At 35.1% G+C, this 20,334-nt stretch overlaps 3 protein-coding genes across 4 annotated transcripts; all 3 read right to left on the bottom strand.

Annotated features, from left to right (window-relative positions):
• Nucleotides 1–2,142: 2,142 nt before the first annotated feature.
• On the bottom strand, nt 2,143–2,833 carry LOC129886701 (21 kDa protein-like). The gene has a single exon (XM_055961496.1). It carries the CDS (start codon nt 2,790–2,792, stop codon nt 2,175–2,177), a length of 618 nt encoding a protein of 205 aa, XP_055817471.1. The 5' UTR covers nt 2,793–2,833; the 3' UTR covers nt 2,143–2,174.
• Nucleotides 2,834–4,966: 2,133 nt separating this feature from the next.
• Nucleotides 4,967–13,330, bottom strand: LOC129886695 (protein GRAVITROPIC IN THE LIGHT 1). Of its 2 annotated transcripts, none has more exons than XM_055961490.1 (3): nt 13,163–13,330; nt 12,734–12,790; nt 4,967–6,547 (listed from the first exon to the last, which is right to left on the bottom strand). In XM_055961490.1, exon 3 carries the CDS (start codon nt 6,483–6,485, stop codon nt 5,220–5,222), a length of 1,266 nt encoding a protein of 421 aa, XP_055817465.1. In that variant the 5' UTR covers nt 6,486–6,547; nt 12,734–12,790; nt 13,163–13,330; the 3' UTR covers nt 4,967–5,219. The 2 variants fall into 2 exon arrangements, with proteins under 2 accessions (XP_055817465.1, XP_055817466.1); XM_055961491.1 differs by having other exon boundaries at nt 13,182–13,330.
• Nucleotides 13,331–15,043: 1,713 nt separating this feature from the next.
• LOC129886694 (uncharacterized) lies at nt 15,044–19,267 on the bottom strand. Its single transcript, XM_055961489.1, has 3 exons — nt 17,577–19,267; nt 16,589–16,778; nt 15,044–15,541 (listed from the first exon to the last, which is right to left on the bottom strand). Exons 1-3 carry the CDS (start codon nt 19,128–19,130, stop codon nt 15,414–15,416), a joined length of 1,872 nt encoding a protein of 623 aa, XP_055817464.1. The 5' UTR covers nt 19,131–19,267; the 3' UTR covers nt 15,044–15,413.
• Nucleotides 19,268–20,334: the final 1,067 nt, after the last annotated feature.

Raw genomic sequence — 20,334 nt, 5'->3', positions numbered from 1 at the left:
GCACCATTTACCCTTTGACTCTCAACATTGATTATCGTAACACATGTTTGGTTTATATTTGGTACTATAACTATCATCAACACTTGACTATTAGTATGCGCATAGGACTCATTCAATCCCATCAGAAATTTCCACAATTTTTGAAATTGGAAATGTTCTACATACTGCTTAGATTTAGGATAAGAACATGAGGGAGGGGGCATTAATGTTTTAAATTTATCTGAGAGTTCCCTTAACCTAGAGAAATAATTGGAAACAAATGCAGTTCCTTGAGAAAGAGTAACTATATCCATATGAAGATAAAATGTCGTAGATGCATTGACTTTATCAAATCTTTCATGGAGATCTTCCCAAACTGTATGAGCATCATATCCATAGGTGACTGTGCTAACTAGACCTTTAGACACAGTGTTCATAATCCACCCTAGAACAATGGCATTACATCTCTCCTATAAATCATGCATGGAAGGTGGATACATGTCCTTCTTACATGTTCCTAATAGAAAACCTAGCTTGTTTTTACCAAGTAGAACAAGTTTCAGGGATTTACTCCATAATGAGTAATTTTCAGAACCTAAGAGTTGAATTGATATAAGAACAAAACCTTAAGTATCAGATGGATAAATGAGGAGAGGATGATTGTGATCAATTTTGCCGCTGAGCTCCAACAATGCCAGTAGTTTCATTAGTAACATCATCAGTAACAACCATTATTAATCTTCACTTGATCTACAACTTTGAGCTGAAAACTTCGAATCCTTGTGGATGAATAAATTTCTCTGAATCTCCTCTACTAGCTATTGATTTGTTTTCTACAACTAGAAGAGCATTCTCCGTAGCTATGATACCATGATGAGAAGCTCCATTAATTGAGTTTATGGAGAGGAAATAGAGAAAGAAAGAGAAAGCTGAGAGAATGAAAATTGTTCTATTAATTTCAATTATCTCAAGAGCTTACATATGGACTGTATATATACAAGAGATTTCAGACTTGAGAATGAGAGCCTGTTACATTGGATTTCCTGCTAACAACTTCTTAACTAACTAGTACTAGCAGCATTCTAACCGACTAACTAACTATCTAACTAACTTTGTACACTTAATTAGAACAGGTCCCTCAACACATGTGCATACCCGATTCTTTCTATAAATCAAGAATGTGGAAAAAAACATAGAACGTAGAATTTCTGTCTGCTCCGATATCACGTCAAATTGTTAATATATGTTACCATTTTATTTATCTAATTTGTTTTCAAACACTCCTATTATATAAGAATGGGCAACACACTCTACCTATAATATTTGTATTAGGAGATCTCATTATTTATTCTACACTACGTTGAAGTGTATAGTAGGTCATAATTTGCGCACAAAATAAGGCGATTTGCAAGTTGAGCGACTTTCCAGCAAATTCTAGACGAACTTTTCTTTTTTTTTCCCCAAAAAATGGCTCCATATGGCCTCTTAATATATGATACAAAATAATTCTATTTCCTTTTTATTATCAACGCAATCTAGCCCACTTAATATATTTTAACATAAATTTTTACACATACATCTATAATATGTGTGTCCTGAAACTAAAAACAAATAACTTCAGACCTCAAGTAGATAATTTGCAATACTGAAAATCATGAATTTCAGACCCGAATATCTGAATTCATAAGTTGCAAAATTATGTCATTTTTCATTATAATTTGAAGAACCACTAAACTAATGGAGGTTAATCAGACGTATTGACCATATATTAGGAAGTATCAAATATAATCCATGAAAATATAACTCGCTCATGAATACGTCCCATCAAGACTTAGGCAGGCTGGTTGAGTGTGTGTGTTTATATATATATACACACATACTCAGGTCATTTTGGGCATATCCATCTGAAAGCTTTGGGTTTGATTTAGATTGCTTGAATAGCAGAAATATAATTATTCTTTTAGCTGGACGAGTTGTATTGTTACGTGCTTCAAATAATGTAGAATAACAAGGAAAAGAAAACAAGAAACAAAAAGTATCAAAATCTATTTTACAGATAGAATTAATGAAGTTACATACGTACGTTTTGACATACATAACAAAAAAAAGAATATAACAAAAAAAATCAAATACAGTGAGTTTGAATTTAAGTGGATTCCCTTTAAATTTTAGTGCTTGTTAATTTTGCCAGAGTTTCAGTGATGAGAAACCTTATGCCTAAGAGCATATCCATTGAACAAAGCTAAAGCATTGCTAGTGACTTGTGCAACATTTAGAACTTTAGCCTTAATTGTAGCCTTTACTTTATAACCACCAAATTTGTAGTTAGACATCCCATCCATGCAAGTGAAAGCATCAGTTAACACTGTGCTAAGCCAAGTTTGAACATTACTTCTATGCCATACAAACTCACTTTCCTTATCTAAATTCAAATGGTGTAGCTCTTCCACCGAGTTGAAAAGCAACGAAACTCCATCTGAGATTTGACCTAAACAATCTTTCACCGCTTGATAATCTTTGGCCTTAGTCTTTTCGAGTTGCTTGCAAACGTTCTTCACGTAGGCTCTCGTGTAGATAGCTTTAACTAAGCTCACTTTCAATGCTGCATGAGCTAACTCTTGGGGTTCAGATGTGGTAGTGATATAGTTTGACAAAGAAGTCGTGCACAACTTTGGATAACGTGTGCGCCTGCACTGCGACTCCACAAATTTGTTGGCACGAGGTTGCGTATTAGCGCCCTCGACTGCTCCAACAAATGCGAAGATAGAGATATTGAAGAGAAACAAAATTAGGGAAAGGGTAATTTTCTCCATTATATGTTGGAAATAGAAGAAAGCAAAACCTATAGGTAGTTTAGTTTGTCAAAAAAGAGAATGCTTGAAAATTGTGTTGTTGTGGTGTGGAAATGTGAATAGAGGATTGGGGTTTATATAGGGAAGTGTTTATCACATATACTCCCTCCGTTTTATTTTACTTGCCCTCTATACTAGAAATATATATTTTAAGTTATTTGTCCATTTTAGCAAATTAAGAGAGATTTTTTTTGTTCATACTATTCTTATTATTAAATAACTACATGTAATAGTAATCAAATTTAGAATTTTAAAATTAAATTTAATAAAATACACCTTTAATTAAAACTTTCAGGGAAGTACATGAGAGTTGACTTCGTTTCTTTTAATTTAATGATCTTACACGTGCAAGAACCTTCAAAGAACTAGCTGCAAAGTTTTTGCTCTTACCATTATTTCTTAATGTGGGCCTTACCATAGGCATGGAACTCACACAACATTGTTGCTCTTGGGAATCGAATTCATGACTTTGACTCTGATACCACTTGTTAGGATCAAGTGTTACGCCAAAAGTTATAGTTGATAGCAAAGATGCAACTTTATTTTTTAACTAAATTCATCACGCAAGCGTCATGTTCGATCATGACTCCGATCCAGGCCATCCTACCCCTCGTGGGCCTTGCCATAGGCAGAATGTTGTCATTACTCAACACTAACTGCTACTCCTAATAATATTGTAATTAATCTACAACAGTAAGTTAAATAATGTAAAATAGGATTTAAATCGTAACTTAAATTGGTTGTCTGGTAAGTTATGCCAACGGTTTGATTAATTTGTGCAGAGCAGACTTTCCCATCCATGAATAACGCAACTTGTCTCAGACAAATTAAATAAATTAATATAACATAGAGTAAACTACTGATTAGTATAATGATTGTATCAAGCTAAATTATTTATTCCATCATATAATGTTACAAATATTAAAATAGTACTAAAGTATAATGCAGAGATCTGAGATCTCATAATTCAGACTGTCACTTTTATTTTGAAGATCAAATGCACTCATCACACGGTAGCTGGAGCTTACCATTTGAGAATCCTTCCAGCCAATTTTTAGTTTTAAAATAAAAAAATTAGCAACAACTTGTTAGGTTAAGAAACGCTACAAATAAACATATTCAATGTAATCTCAGAAGGAGAATTTGGAGAGGGTGGTGTGCATATAGGCTTACCCCTGCCTTGACAAGGTAGAAAAGTTGTTTCCGATGGACCCTCGACTTAAGTAAAGCAAGGAGAACACTAACAACAACAAATAATATAATAATTGAAAACAAAGAGACAATAAAATCGAAGAATAAGATAATAAGAGAGTAATAAAATAACATTGATACGGAACTAGGCAACGCTCATCCTAATCCTCGATCTACATATCATCCTATTTAGGGTCATGTCCTCAATAAACTACTGATGTGTCATCTCCTGTCTAATATTTCTAGGCCTAATTCTACCTCTTTTTAGACCCACTACGGTCAACTAAGTTCACAAATACACGTAAGGATAAAGATGTTGTGCTTGACCTCCTTTACATAGGTTGAAGTAAATTTGCTATTCAAGATAATAGGCATCAAGAACAAGATCATCCTGAGTTGGTAGCTTTTTTTCTCAAATTAATATTGTTATTTCCAGAAGGAAAAAAAATACTTTACTCTTTCGTTAATTTAGGTTGGAGAATTTCGTAGAACACAAAATCAAAAGATTGAAGTGAGACACGACATCAATTTAGGTATAATTGAAGGAAAAGGTTTTCTTAAACCGTCCAAAAATTCAGAAGAGAGTTATATTAATATAAAAGTATTTAGGTAGTATGCATGTGCTAAAAAAAACAACTTGAAACAGCTAAGATGACGGTCCATGCATAACGCATCTAGGACATAGTCAACTCCGTGATCTCATATCGATGGCTTTTTATGACAAAATATCTCTTATAACCACTAACAAATTGAATTAAAAAAAAGACATTTTTAAATGTATTGAAAAAAGGACATAAAACTAAAACAAGTTTGTAAAAACTACGAAACCAAGTCTACTTGTTATAGACTCATAGCTACTAAGATGCATTTCCTTATCATAAAATATGCGCAGATAATATGCTATCATGGATTATACCGGCAAAAAATATGTGACATACATTCAGTTTTGGAACCAAAATGAATTTCATTAATAAACGCAAAAAGTTTATGAGAGAACTTATAGTTGGGATACAGACCACCTACGTCCCAAAATCATGTCCATGAACAGATGAAAGTTGACTTATAATCTTTGAGATATCTAGTCTAGGCATAAACTGAAGACACATTTTACATCAGACTAACCAGCATATAACAAGAAACACACCTGCTTAAACATAAAGCATACCATAAAGCAGAAAACACGATATACATAGGTGGTCATTCGGTAACCTTCACACCAGTTAGGTAGACTTGGCACTTGATCGCACTGCCCCTGACATAGAAACCAGGCATTACCATCAGACCAACCTTAGGATTCTCGTTTTCGTCTACAATGAAATTTTCCAGAACGCTTTCCATATAAACCTCTGAGAAGTCGGTTCCCCTCTTGACTTGAAAAACCCTCACTGGAGGATCAAATGAATATGCCAACCTATGCAAAAGCCAAATTGACTTGGTTAGTTTCAGAAAAGCCTGATAGAAAGCTGTTCTTGGGTGTCCACCACTCATAACATAGTTTCGCTGATCCAAGTTCCCAAAAAATGCAGACTCCATCTTCGAATGAACCACCTCCAAATATTTCTTCCGGCAAAAGTTCCCAAAAAGGGACTTTGGACCTTGGACTACAACATCTAGTGGATCCGATTCCCGTAATGCAAGATACTGGTGGAAAAAACCATCCTTGGGGACAACTGAATTCTCGTGTTTCACACAGAAGAACTCATTCTGGAATTCAGCAAACATTCTTTGGCAGATATGTGATTCAAACGCATATTTCTTGTGAGCTCTTTTTGCATAAACTAGATCTGGCTCTATGGAGTTTGCTGCAGCATCAAGATCCCAACCAGCAGCTTTCATCATGTTGATCAATGGCTTAGAGAAGTCGTGAATGGCCCTATAAGCAGCTTCAACGGCTGACCTGAAAAGCTCAGGAGTTAGGTCTACAGAGAAATGCCCATCCTCGTTAACTACATTCTCTGATTCTTTCGCTGACAAGCCCCTGAGCTTAAGGTTTTTCTCCAATTTGATCCGCTTCTGACTGGCCTCTAGTATCTGCTGCTGTAGCTGAAGAATCTCAGAATCTTTGTTCTGAATCTCAGATTGAAACTTCTTCACCATAACTTCATATGTTTTCAACAAACTCTGCTGTTCTTGGATCTCTGCAGCCAAGCGAGAGTCCTGAGGTGAAACACACACAGGTTTGGGATTATGCTCCCTGTAGAAGTGCTTCAGTTCAGAGAGATTCTTCAGCTCTGAAATTACAAGTTTATCGGCAGCTTGGATTTTATCAGGGTCATAAGGAGTATGAGCAGATTGGAGTTGAATGTAGGCAGACTTCAGGGAGGAGATATTTGTAAAAATCCTAGATACCACAGCTTCAACTGCTTCAGGATTTTGGTTTGCGGCTTCCTCCATTGGTTGTGGATGGACCTTCTGGCTGTTGCTCTCACGGAGTAGTGTATCTTTTGCACCACTGGGTTGCATAGCTACTTGTAATGAGAATAGATTAGACAAAGCCCAACCCCTAAAAGTTTGTAGCGATTAACCTGTAAAACCCAAACTCCGTCACAGATGCATCATGAACCAATCACAAAACATGCAAATAAATTTCCAACATCTAAAAGTTGCACCGTCCAGAAAAATCAGCCAAAGTTGGAAAAAAATCTTTAAGCAACTACTAGCAGAGTACACTTGGGTAAGCAACCAAACAGAAAGAAAATAAAAGGCTTGGTGACACCAAAGGAAAAACAAAAAACTGGTAACATCAGCATATCCATTCTGAGCAAATTTTACCATGAGATCTCATAAAGAGATGTAAATGTTACTAACACGTCCAGATCTAAGCAGCAATTCACCAGTGTCAAACAAAGCAAAAGTACAGGGATCCCCTATCTTCTTTTTTTCCTCTGACCCTGCAAAATCCCCACTGCCTGATGTTGGATTGACACGATTTGGGTGTGGGATCCACACCAGATTTGGTCAACTTAATTTGGGTGCCTTGATTACATCGATGACCAAGAAGTATATATTGATTCGGTATTCAGTTTGATCTTTGGGTTTGTATCATATACATATATATAGTTATAGTTATACAAATTACATGAGATATCTTATGAACAAAATATTACATGTTTATAAAGAACTAAATTATATTAACTTTAGCTCAATAACTTAAATCAATCGAAGTAATAACCCTGAATCTTAAAATTTTAATCCGACCTCTAGATCACCACCTGAGTCCGAGCAACATAGCCTATCAATTGTAAAGTCATAACTCAAAAGTTATTCTCCATCATTGTCTACTCCCAAAACCCTCCATTCAACAAGAGTTCTATACCACCTCCTCTGAGTCTCCATAAAAATATCTTCTGTAACCAAACTCGAGAAAAGTTTCTTCACTTGAACACACTTTTTTTTTATTGGTGGAAGGGGGTAGGGTTAATAGGTAAGTATTCTTCACTTGAATTATCCAAACCAATAAAAGACGATACATCTAAAACGACAGTACAGATAATCAAATGACATCTTCTCTTGCACCAATTTCACGCATAACTGTTTGGAGTGCAGAAAACTTTCCAAAGCAACCAGTATTTAAGTGAGCACAAGATAGAGTGATGACTCATATTCCCCCCCCCCCCCAAATCCCAGTCCCACGCCCCCCCCCCCCCACAAAAAAAGGACCAACTGAACCAGGTTTGGGACAGCTAAGATTCTCAGCTGGTTCCGGAAAAAATATATCCTGTTGGCCTAACTACCTTAGAATTCTCTCTTTACCCCAAAAGATAAATGAAACGAAATTAACTTCCTTGGACATTTACATACAATTTACAGAACATTTTCTATTCCTCTTTTCCAGATTAGTTACAAGGATACGTGACATTGCTGTTCCGGCAAGCTGTACTCCTGCCATTGCCGATCTTTGGTACTTCAATTCCTCCACCACTTGTCCCAATGTTGTCGTCACAACCCATGAAATAATAAACAATATGAATACCTATCCATAATTGTGATGTAGACCTGCAATGGAATGGTATACGGCATGTGTTTTCGATTGCTCCTTATGTAAACTGGACCAACTCACCATGATCTGTCTCCTTCTTCCCTTAGAAGTTTATCGTTGGCATTGCATCTCCAATTGTATACAGTATACCATGTTTCCTTTTTTTTTCCCGGGTCGCGTGGGGGGAATAGATCAAGAAACCATTAGTATACATCAATATGGTCTTAGCAGTAGAGGACACAATTACAAATGTTGATTATACCTCACAAAAATCTAACCCCAATCTATGCAACATGGATCAATTACCTACCGAGTGAAGAACATGACCTAATTCCACATGTGAACTTCCTTCCTTTACCCTGTTCCAACAAGTTCTCTATACAAGGAATCTACGGAGAGAGATTTGAACCCCTTTCCCCTCCAAACATCACCCCCCCCCTCACCTCCACTCCCACCTCATATCCCCCATCTACAAGATAAGAGTCACAAATTCCATAAGGAATTTTTCCAGCTCCTTCCTTTCCCACTTGAATGGCCTTTTGACAGATTATACACAAGTGATACCCTGCACAGGTCTCCTTGAGGGTTAATCATTTTTCAGTATTAGTCCATTATACGACACGCTCTACCAAAATCATATACTCCTTCCACAACCAACACCAAAGTCAACCCACTCAATGAATTCCTTTTATTTCATAATTCTTCTCCATAAACTTACCCCACCGGAGTTGACATTGTGAACACCTAATTTTTGCACCATTTTAAATTTTCCTAAAGTTGACAACATTTAGCATAATTTTAGTTTACTTTAATAGATTTCACGACTTTGGTGCATTTTTTAATTGCGTCTCTCATTCACAAAATAACCCCCCACAGACAAAAAAAAATATTCCTTTATTTGCGCAGTTTAGTATTAATTAATTAATTAATCAATTAATTAGATTCAATAGTCTTTAGTTTAATTAAGTTTAATGTAATAGTGAACACCTAATTTGCCCACGTGTTTGAGCTGTGGATTTGGAGTGAATAGCTTAGCATTAACACCTTCTCCCGGTCAACAAAATTCCTTAGCCAGTCTAGTTTTCACAGTCAAATAGAATTCCTTACCCGATCTTGTTTACGCAAACCAATAAATAATAATTCAAGAGTCAAAAACTTTCCTTTTGATTAGCGATTCAAATAAAAAGTGACTTGGAACATCAAAACTCAATTTCAAGTGGTGACTCTGAATAAATAATACCTTCTCAAAACGTCACTTCAAATGGAAAAACTCTATAACTCCTTTCCTATAAAGGGGTGAAAACAGGGATGTGTTGGCTCAATGTATGTGATGCAAAAACAAACAAACAAAAACCTAACTAACTCTTGTCAATGACACATGAAAAAAAACACCAAAAAAGACAAAAAAGGATGTAGAATCATAGGCAAAGACTTGAACAAGAAAAAATAGGAACTTGATAAAATCTTCTCACTGGAATGCAACATTCTACCAAAGAAATAGCATTCAATACCCACCAACAAAGCTAAACATTTAATCCATCTTTAATACTAGGCAAATTTACAATACAAGGTTTTCAGATTTACCATTGAAACAAACAGCAATGAAGAACTCTGTTTTCCCTCAACAGCTATCGAACACAGCAAAAATCAAGCACCACCACAGTAGTAACAACGAAAGAACAGCTTAAAAACACTCTGGTATTTTTTTGCTACTTTTGAATCTCAGAGTTGCTGCCCACATTTGCTAGAGAAAGAGATATTTTGTAGGGTCTCACGGATTAGGGCTTGGGGGGGAATTCCAACCCATCCCCTCCTCTCAAAATTAGCCCATAAGAGGCAGGACAAGTATTAGCCAATAGGAGAATCACATATTTCAATTTGCTCAATCTGAGATTACCCTTTTATCCCCGGCTTATTTTAGCCCTAAGATTGTCCGCAAACAGGTCAAAAATGAGCATAGCTGTGGTGTTTAATCCTAGTTTAACTTGCACATTAGGCTAACCAAAACAAACTACATTGGACCCTACTTAATAAACTAAAATTGCCAACCAGGGCTGTTCAAAACCAAATTGTAACCTATAACCCGACCCAAAAAAATTCTATGGATACCAGTTAAAGTTTTTTTTTTACCGGGTTATCAGTTCAGGACTCGAGTTGTCCAATATTCTTAACGGGTGAACCGATAACTTGGCAGTAAAAATGACTTTATTCCAACCATCATCAGTTAGAGGCCACAAACAGCCTTCTAGCCCTTTGTTCATCAACCAAAGAGGACACATGAAATTCCACAAGATATGTTTTTTTCTCCTCAACTGTGACAAACTTGCATCCAGTGTTCTCAATTGTGACTAAATCCATGTTTTAGTTCAAATTAACAGGGTTCACTTAGCACAAAACAAATGAAAGCAATTAATGACCAAGGGTCGAATAACCAGTAGCGGAGCTACAGTGGTGGAAGGGTGATCAGTGAACAGCCTTCACCGGAAAATTACGTCATATGTATAGATCAAATATTGTTGCAAGGACTCTAAAATTTAAATAAGAAAACTAAAGTATTGCTATCTAAAGAATAGAATTATTATTGTCTTTGCCATAAAAATATTGATTCATAGGCATAAAAAAATTAGGTGCAAAGTAAAGACACATATTTTGTTTGTGAATATTTCAGTGACAATTACACAATGACTTTGGCTATATTTTACATCTTTTTGTGTTATATTTTATGTCTTATACTCCCTCCATTTCAATTTGTTTGTGTTACTTTCCTTTTTAGTCCTTTAAGAAAATGTCTCTGTTCTTTTTTGACAACTCTTTAACTTCAACTTTCCCTATGGCATGTTTAAGACTACAAGATTAAAGGATATTTTGATACATTTTATATATCTTTAGTTTAAGACCACAAGATTTAAATGTTTCTTTACTTTCTTAAACTCCGCCCAAGTCAAAACGAAACAAAAAAATTGAAATGGAGGGAGTAATTATTTTTCTAATTAGAGTACCTTGAAATTAGTTTGAAATTTGAATAAAGAGATATTTGCCTTAAATACCGAATAATTTTAGTTTTATATTAAATCAGATAACAAATGATGAAATTTTACGATTTTGTAGTATATTTTGAAAAAAGAAAAATCTTCTAAATCTCCAAAAGATACTATCAAAGTTTATTCCAAAAAAATATGATCTTTCTAGACGAAGTAATATTATAATCCAAAATAATATGATCCTTCATATAAAAAATAGTTTTGTGTGCATGGAACATTACTCCATCTTATAATTTAGTCTTTTCCTAATAAACCCCAATATGACAAGAAAAACACATTTCCATCAAGCCTTGAAAGACTACAATGTTTGGACATGAGACCCTTCAAAATGCTAACACAATTTGTACTGTTAACACTTTAATAGTAACTGAGGAAAATGTTTTACTCCCTTTACATGCAACTCGACATTGTATGAAGGCAACAAATGCATCTCTTAAAAAAAGGTTTAAAAGTTCTAGCAGAACTATCCAAACTGCACACATCTTCTTGCTGAAAACTTCCCAAAAAAATCCACATTTCCTCCCAAAAAAAGCCACAATTTTCTCAAAGAAGCCCATTTTCCTTAATAATTATAACATTTACAGCATACCATTCTTCTAGGAATTGATCTGATCAACAGATTGGGCAAAAACTAGGCTCATCTCCAAATCAGTTCGAGTCGACTACGTGAATCCTTTGTATATATCAATTCAATCAGGTCAATTTCGCTCCAATACTAAACAATTTGTCCTTTCAGCTATATACAGAGATTTCTAAAACCAGATTTTTTCTTAAACAGACACTCCAATTTTTGAAAGGACATTTTCATATATATTTTTACACAAAGAAAAAGAATCATGCTTCCTGATCAGGCACACTCATGAAAATTGATGTTGTTCACTGTAATTCCATAAATCCAATCCCACTTCTTAGAATTTTGGTTCTCTTCATATCATGGTGAAGATGATCCTACCAAATTATCTCATACATGTTCTTTCGCTCTAAGTTGAAAAAAAAAACTATTTTCACTTCTCATGGAATCTTGATAATTTTGAAAGACCGTCCTATCGAATGAGTTTCTTGAAGTTGATTGAAGACAATCTCACCCTACCACACTAGTCTTGAATTAAGTTTCTATGCCAAGAATTAGTGGGGTGAATTTTCACATTCGACAATCACAATGCACAAATGCTTTATCGAAGTATCAAAGTCTCCCTAAATTTTCTACCATGCTATGAAGATCTCTCTCAAGAGGTAGAGGTTTCTCAAAGTTGACTCCAACACATTGGCAGATCAAAAGCTTTGACAATTAATTTGAACCACGGAGACCCTAGAGATAATAGATAACCTAGAATAGATAACAAAGGGATGTAAGTTTAAGAGAAAATGCATATGGAACAAGGAATCAACTTTCCACTGAAATATATTCCTGAAAAGTAAAAACTAAAAGTGATCCAATGTTGAATAGCCAGAAGGTTCCAAAATAAACTTGAAATCAGCACAAACTTGCACAAAACTACATGAATAGACTCAGGTAGATCAAGAGCCTCAAAGAAACAAAAATCATATACAGATTCAAGTAAAGTAAGGAAATTGCACGTAAAAACACCTCTATGAGTGCGCTACTGTGAGAATTAAGTAAACAGGGGCACAGTCTTCTAAGCACGATACCAAAAATGTAACAATAAAGTAGAATAATCCGAAAAACATACCTAGGAAAAATACACATCAATGACTGAAGGCGTCCAACATACATAATAACCTTAACACTGCAAAAAAACAGAAAAAATAACAAACATAACTAAGCAGTCTTGATTAATCTGCAAGATTAGCAATATAGACATCTAACTGACACAAAGCCAAAAATCATAGTAACCCCAATTGTTTAAAGTTGAGACATGGGTGTATTAAGGATGTCCTTCTATGGAATAACTACATCCAGTAAAATCCCAATTGTTTAAAACAATCAAAGGTTACTTTTTTCTTCTTTTTATTTCTAAAAATGATGGTAAAACCCTAGGAGATGTAGTGTAAATTTCTTTTTTCTTTTATTTTTAAAAAATGCGATGTAGTGTCAATTTCTTCAAGCAAACAAGTTCTATAAAGATAAAAGAGTTTGTTAAAAAAAGAAAAAAGGATACCTGATCGGAGATCCCTTACCGGAAGTGAAGAGGAGAGTTTAAAGGTGTGATGGCGATGGAGTTTTCCGACAATTTCTCAAACATTGAGAAGCATCTATTTGCTTTGTCTGTTTTTTTTTTCTTTTAATCTTTCGGTGGTCGCACGCCTGATGGGTTTGGTGCTTTGTGTAATTGATTGCCACACCCACTTGCTATTACTACTGTAGTAATAAATAGAGAAACTTACATTAACTAATTAACTAATTACATTAAAAAATATTTTTTTAATATGTTAAAATTAACTAATAAAAATAAAATTTTATTTTTAAAAATATTGGATAAATAAAAGAAAAATAGACGGAGAAAGTACTAGTAATAAAAATACTACAAAAGTTGGAGAGAAACGTTATTTTTCTTTTGAGATTAGTTTATAAATAAAGTGATATTTCATTTTTTGAGATTGGTTTCTAGTAAATAAATTGATTTAGCTTGCTATTTCTAGAAAAGAAAAGTTATTATAAGGATTTTTAAGCGGTCTCATTCAGCTATTTGTAAGTTATTTACTTGAGTTGTTTAAAAATTATCTATTTAATTAAACGTTAAGAAGTTTCATTTAAAACTTTCGGAAAATTATTTTCAAGTTGTTAGCAACTTTCTTTATGTATAGGCGTAATAGATAGTTACTTCCTCCGGGTTTTTTTACTTGTCAATTCTTGATTTGGCACATCTATTAAAAAATCAATTATTGATATGATGAGTTTATCATTTTACCCTTATTAATCACTAAAAAGTTGTTGCCATATGATCAGGAGGTCACGGGTTCAAGCCTTGGAAATAGCCTCTGGCAGAAATGCAAGGTAAGGCTGCGTACAATAGACTCCTTGTGGTCGGGCCCTTCCACGGACCCTGCGCATAGCGGGAGCTTAAGTGCACCGGGCTGCCCTTTTAATCACTAAAGTCATAATCTAAATTTTAAAATATTTTAATACCAAAGATATTAATTCTTTCAATAAATTGAGAATATAATAGGTAAAATAAAATTGTACTTTTTTTATTTATTAAATTTGACAATTAAAAAAATTTTAAGAGGTAAAAGGAAACATAGGGAGTATAAAATTTGAATATGAAGTTACCTTTTTAGACCAACTTTAGAATGCCGTATGTCTTTTCTCTTTTTAGTAATTATTAGATCATTGTATGGCTGACAGCAAGAAATTGTGAAATACAAGTCGTTTTTGCCTTTCAAACATTTTAAACTCTTCCTTTTATCACAATCTCGTCTGAATTTTGAGATATATTCAGCTAAACTTCCACTCCACATATATTAACTATATGTCACTACATCACACTCCTACATATACTGAGTAACTATTTTCAAAAAAAAATATAAACTAATGGAAATAATTACCCAACACTTATTTTATCTATAAATATAAATAAAATTTAAACACTGTTTAATTAGAATGACAGGCATACCCTTGGGTTGTGAGACAAACTTATCGTAGAGAATGTTTAAAATCCCAGTCATGATAGTAACACCAACAGCTCCCAGCAATATTTTGATTTAAGCAACAGAAGTTATTATTCTGACCAAAAAAAAAAAAAAAAAAAACCAACCACCACCACAACCATCAGTACCACTACCAATAAACTAGAACACGCAAGACTGTCGGGGAGAGGGAGGAGAAGTGGCGAGAAAATAATGTAATATCAGTTAATGACTTAAATATATGAAACTACAACTTATATCAGTAACCTGAATGTGCTCACTATATTGAATCGAAAACAGCCAGTAAAATGTACACCCTTCAAAGTCTTTCACCTCATGACTAATAGCTGCAATGCCACCATCTTATACTCATTGATGCTCTAAAAGTTGTAGAAAAGACCAGAACCAAGAGATCAAAGAAAAGGAAATTTAACAAGCCGCACATGGACCATACAGGCTTCAGAAGAGATGTTGCAATGCTTGAAAGAGGGAAGAAGAAAAATGTTGGTTCTGTACAATGATGGGATTAGCAAAAGCATAAGTTGCTAACATTATGGACATAGATTCAATAGTGGTTCCTAACTATATAATATAACATGTCAGGACATACATTTTCTTCTACCTTTTAGGTTATAGGAATTTTTATTTTCTCCATTTTTCTCTGAAGAAATATGAGCAGTAAGCCTTCTTGCAACCCACTTTATGTGAAAATCGGCATGTAGTTGCTTGTTATGTTTGTGAAATTGGACATAATGAGTCAGACAATCTTCACTATTCTTCAGATCATGCATCATCGCCTGGTCCTGGGTATGCTGGCAGACTCATTATCCTCTTGTCAACAACTGGACCTCCAACTGTAAAATGATAGAGGCTCTGAAACTTTGATCCTCTCAGCCCAAGAACTTCATGTACTGGCAACGATCATGCAAAAGGCGACAGATTAGTTGCACTACAACATCCAATTAATCTAGTTGAAAAAAGTTAACAAGCCAAAACACAACACCGCTAACTAATATTCTGGGAGAGGAAAGGGGAAGATGAAAAGGGCCACAATAGATTTATTCATCATGTCAAATGGAAAATATCCAAAATGATGATAATGCGTATCTTCAGGTTCATATTATAATAGTCCAATTATGATAGTCTAATGCTTGAATTACCAGCATCAGAAAATAGGATATACAGTGAAGTCTTACACATAAAACTTGCAGCCTCTATTTACTCTACCCTTAAGCACTAATTGGTCTGCAATCCTGAATTTCTTTCTGGCCAGACTCTTATATCGAGTTATTATAGAAAATAGAGTGGTGGCTATACCCTTGCTTTCAAGAGACAATGACCTACCCTTTCCTTTCAGCTGAGAGCTGCTAGAATTTTTTTGGACTACAGTATAATCATACTCAGATGAACCGTTTATTGTTATCACATAGACCGTCTTACAGGAATTTTTTCCTTTTCCGGGTGCCTATCCATTTTCAATATTTAATTGTTTCCCCTTATCCTTCTTATTTGGAGGGGGTGGTGTGATGGCTTGAAGGGATGCTGTTGGTGATGGGCAGTGCTTGATTGGTGTATCAGTATTCAAGCTAATAGCTGGGTTCAATCAGATCTCAAAGGATATGACACGCAGAATAAGGATGCTGCTTGTCATGAAGTTCATGCTACCTTTTTTTATTTGGACCAGTTACCAAGTTCATATTACTATGGGAGGACTTCCTGAATGTTTTCGTATCTTTTTCCTTTTTCACTTTCCCCATATCTGGAATCAGATCACAATATCTTTTGACGCATCTTGAGCAAAAAATACAATTCTAACAGGATGTTATTGAGTCCAGCTTCATGAAATTATTCCTAAAAGAGGTTCCACAAGGAAAGAGACTAAACTATGGCAAGTTCAACTCCTAGTCCTATGCTCTTATTACAATGTAAGGATAAAAGAGAGGGTAGACAGAATATACCAGGATCGTCAAAGAAACAGCCAATTCCGGTAGCAGAGATGCCAACTGCATGTGCTTCAAGATACAAAACTTGGCCAAGAACTCCAGTCTCCCAAAATAACCGAGGGTACATCCATGAACCCTTATTGCGCAAGGAGGGCTCAAAATGTGCAATCATACCCAAGCTGAAGCAGCCATCACCAGCAATGTCCTGTAGAAAGAAGTATCCATAGTTCCAAAAGAGGTCACTAGAAGTACCACAAGCAACAAAATGAGCTTTATTGCACTGTTAAGTCCACCTAGCATCACGATTCTATATAATGTGACTGTTAAAGAGAGAAAACTAGAAAAGGATCATCTCCGTTTGCCATCAACATATATTATGTTGGACAAAAAGTTTGTTTTACCCTTATTTTTAGCTTTATTATTTAATCGCTGGAAGACACATATTCATCTCTAGATGTGGAGAATGAACATTTCAAAAAATTTGTACACGGAGTAGAAGCACTTAGTAATGGGGGGTGTTTGGGGGGGGGGGGGGGGGGGGACGATAAGGTAACAACTAATTACAGGTTTACGATGACAACTTTTTCGAAATTCCTACCAAAATGTCAAAATATTATAGGAACCACAACAATAATGTTAATTTGTGTTGTGCAAGGAACATAAATAATGAGATAATAGAGAAACAAGGGATGCAAGCTTGGATTTGAAGCGACAAAATCTAAGTTACTATATTTTTTGGATCCAGATCTGATCACAAAATAGTGAGGTGTTCTGTTTGTTCATCCGCAAGTACGATCATATCAAAGAACAACAACAACAACAATTAAGCTTCAACCCCAAACTAAATGGGGTCGGCTCCATTTTACCAATATATGTTCTGTTCCATCTGGTCCCTCTCCATTCCAGCAGTTACTTATTTATATTTAAAGACAAATTAATCCCAACTAACATGACTTAAAAAAATTCACTAATATGATCAAATCAAAGAACGGAAAATATATACCTGATGGCATGACAATCGTTTTGAAAGCTCCCTGCAATCTCCACTTGCAAGCTCATATAAAGGAAGATCATCAGGGCAACCATCTGGTTTCACCCATTTGAACTCAGCTCTAGTAGCTTTCTTAAGATCATCCAAATGGTTCTCATTTCTCACCAAAAAATATAATCCGTTCAGCAAGCCAACAACTTTATGAACAAACAGAGCAGCATGGACTTCACTATCCCAAGCAAGTGACCTAAACGGCAATGCCAGTGGCCTAACAAGTTTCTCTCCATCACGTGAACCAGAAGGCACACAGTGCAACAATATCTGATAAAATGTTTCTTTGGACATTGCGGTAGAACCATCCATATCAACTGCACTCCTCCGCTTTCTGACCACTTCCCTTAAACTTAAATCCTTATAAGAGCTTTCATTAAATGTTCCACTACTCTGAAATGGATCAACTACTGATAAACTAGACATTGTTAATGGCTTCTTCGCTGCTTCAGCTGTTCTATATATAATATCCCAACAAATGTGCTCTTGACTAAGAACATTAGGCTTGCCCTTCCAATCCAAACCTGAAAACTCCGAAATGGCGCAGCTCAATTCCTTATAATCCACTTCAAATTGACTCAAACCACTAGGAAAAACCAAAAGAACACAATCTGGATGCTCAAACTCAATCTCTGGCATTGCCCCTTTCACGGGCCGAGATGGGATTTTAAACTTGGGAAAATTTTCAACGCCCGTTAACTTCTCTAACTCCTCATAACCTAATCCATCTAGAACTTTCACATCCCATCCTAGCCCTGCTGCTGCCATTGAAACAGCAGCAATAGCATGACCCACATCATGATTACAATACCTAAATGCCCTTTCACCATACTTCCAAGCTTCCCTCCAAAAAATAGATGATAACCCAATAAGGAAAGAATTTTCAGGGAAGAATCTCGTGAAAATCCCAGATGGGAATTGAGCTCTAATTTCCAAAGAATGCTCTTTTGGAGCATAATGAGCCACAAATCCTTTGTCCGATACTGATTCAATAGGTGGACAAATAATATACGCTTCAGTTGGATGAAGGTTTCCGCTACTAGGGTTTACACGAAGGGACCACGTTGAAAACCCAGTCGATTTCCAAGCTGATAATGCTAAAGAATCGTAGAAAAGCTGAGAAATTGTTGATTTGGAAATGGGTTTCAGAAAAGGGAGAGTCTTGAAAACTGATGAGTAAAGAGGAGATTCATCGGAATAGGGAGGGTGTAACAGAGGGATGAGTGGAGAAGAAACGTAACGGCGAAAAGGGTTGGGTTGATTTTCCCAATCAAGACCGCGAGGGCCACGAGCGTAGTTGGTGAAAGAATGCTTCGTTTCTTTGTGGTACTTTAAAACTTGAGCTAATGAAGCTTGTTTTTCTTCATCTTCTTCTTGTTGATGGTGTTGGTCCAATTGATGAGGAGTTTTTTGTGATGATGAAGTGGACATGGAGTGAATTAGGATTAGTTTTCTGGTGGTGGTGGTGGTGGTGGGAAAGAAGGGAAGAGGAATTCTGTGATGAAGAAGAAGCATATTGTATTTTTGTTTCTTCAACTGTCAACCATAATTTGAGCAACGTATGTTCTGGAGAAAGAATTTGGTATGGTATCTCAAGTGTTCCAATTTCTAGTTATTCTCATTGGGTCGGGTATTTGGTTGAGTTTTTTGGGGCCTAATTTAGTTGGATCATGATGGGCTTAGATGGATGGCTCGAGTATGCTGATGACTAGGGGTGTACATAGATCGGATTGGTTCGAATTTTTTACAAACCAAATCAAACTATTTGTATTGGGTTATTAAATTTATAAACCAAACCAAACCAATAAAGTCGGGTTTTTCGATATTAATTTTTTTCGGGTTTTTCGGGTTACTCAGGTTTTTCATAATATCTAATAAAAAACACAGAGCAGTGCTTCTTAAAAAGAGTTCTAGTACAAAATATCAACGTATAAGATGGAGGCAGAACACTGTTTGAAGTTTTAACTTTATAATATAACTTTATAAGATGGGTTTTTTTTTTGTATATTATTTAGATGGGCTTCTCAACTCCAAATCTAAATGTAAGAAAGAAAATAAAAATTATGAAAAAAATTATAAAAATATTTATAAATTATATTTTAATAAATATTTTTATGTATAACATAATTTAAAAGTAGTATATCTATAATCGGGTCGGTTTGGGTTCGGTTTGACTTTTTTTAGTTAAAACCAAACCAACCCTATAATGGTCGGATTTTTTTTCCAAACACCAAACCAAGTCAAACCAAACCACTAGTCGGGTTTTTTTTCCGGTTTGATTCGATTTGTCGATTTGATGCGATTTATCGATTTGTCCTGTACAGCCCTACTGATGACCATTGGATGCAAATGTTCAGCTAGAACTTGCATTTACGACATAATTAACCATCATGAGAGAAGTTGGCCAATGGGGTGTGTGTCAGCCGCCCAATTGCCTTGGGATTGAATTCGGCGGACTTCTCCAAAAATAGTTTACTTATACAATATAGAAAATAATTAAGACATTCGCTTTTTTACTACCAAAACATCATTAAAACCTATCTTTAAGGATTAAAATAATCTTTTTTTTCAAAACAATTTTTTTTAAAAGAAAGTTAATTTTAGAAAGCATTTATTATTTTGAAAAAATAGTCTGAGAATCCCACAAAACATTTAATGGTTTCATTTCTTTTTCAATTCCTTAATTCTTCTTTTTTTTCTTTTCTAGTTTATTACTTCT

This window comes from Solanum dulcamara, chromosome 4, assembly GCF_947179165.1.
Source record: "Solanum dulcamara chromosome 4, daSolDulc1.2, whole genome shotgun sequence".
NCBI lineage: Eukaryota > Viridiplantae > Streptophyta > Magnoliopsida > Solanales > Solanaceae > Solanum > Solanum dulcamara.
Note: the sequence above shows the minus strand (reverse complement) of the source record. Positions and strands in the feature narration are given on the sequence as shown.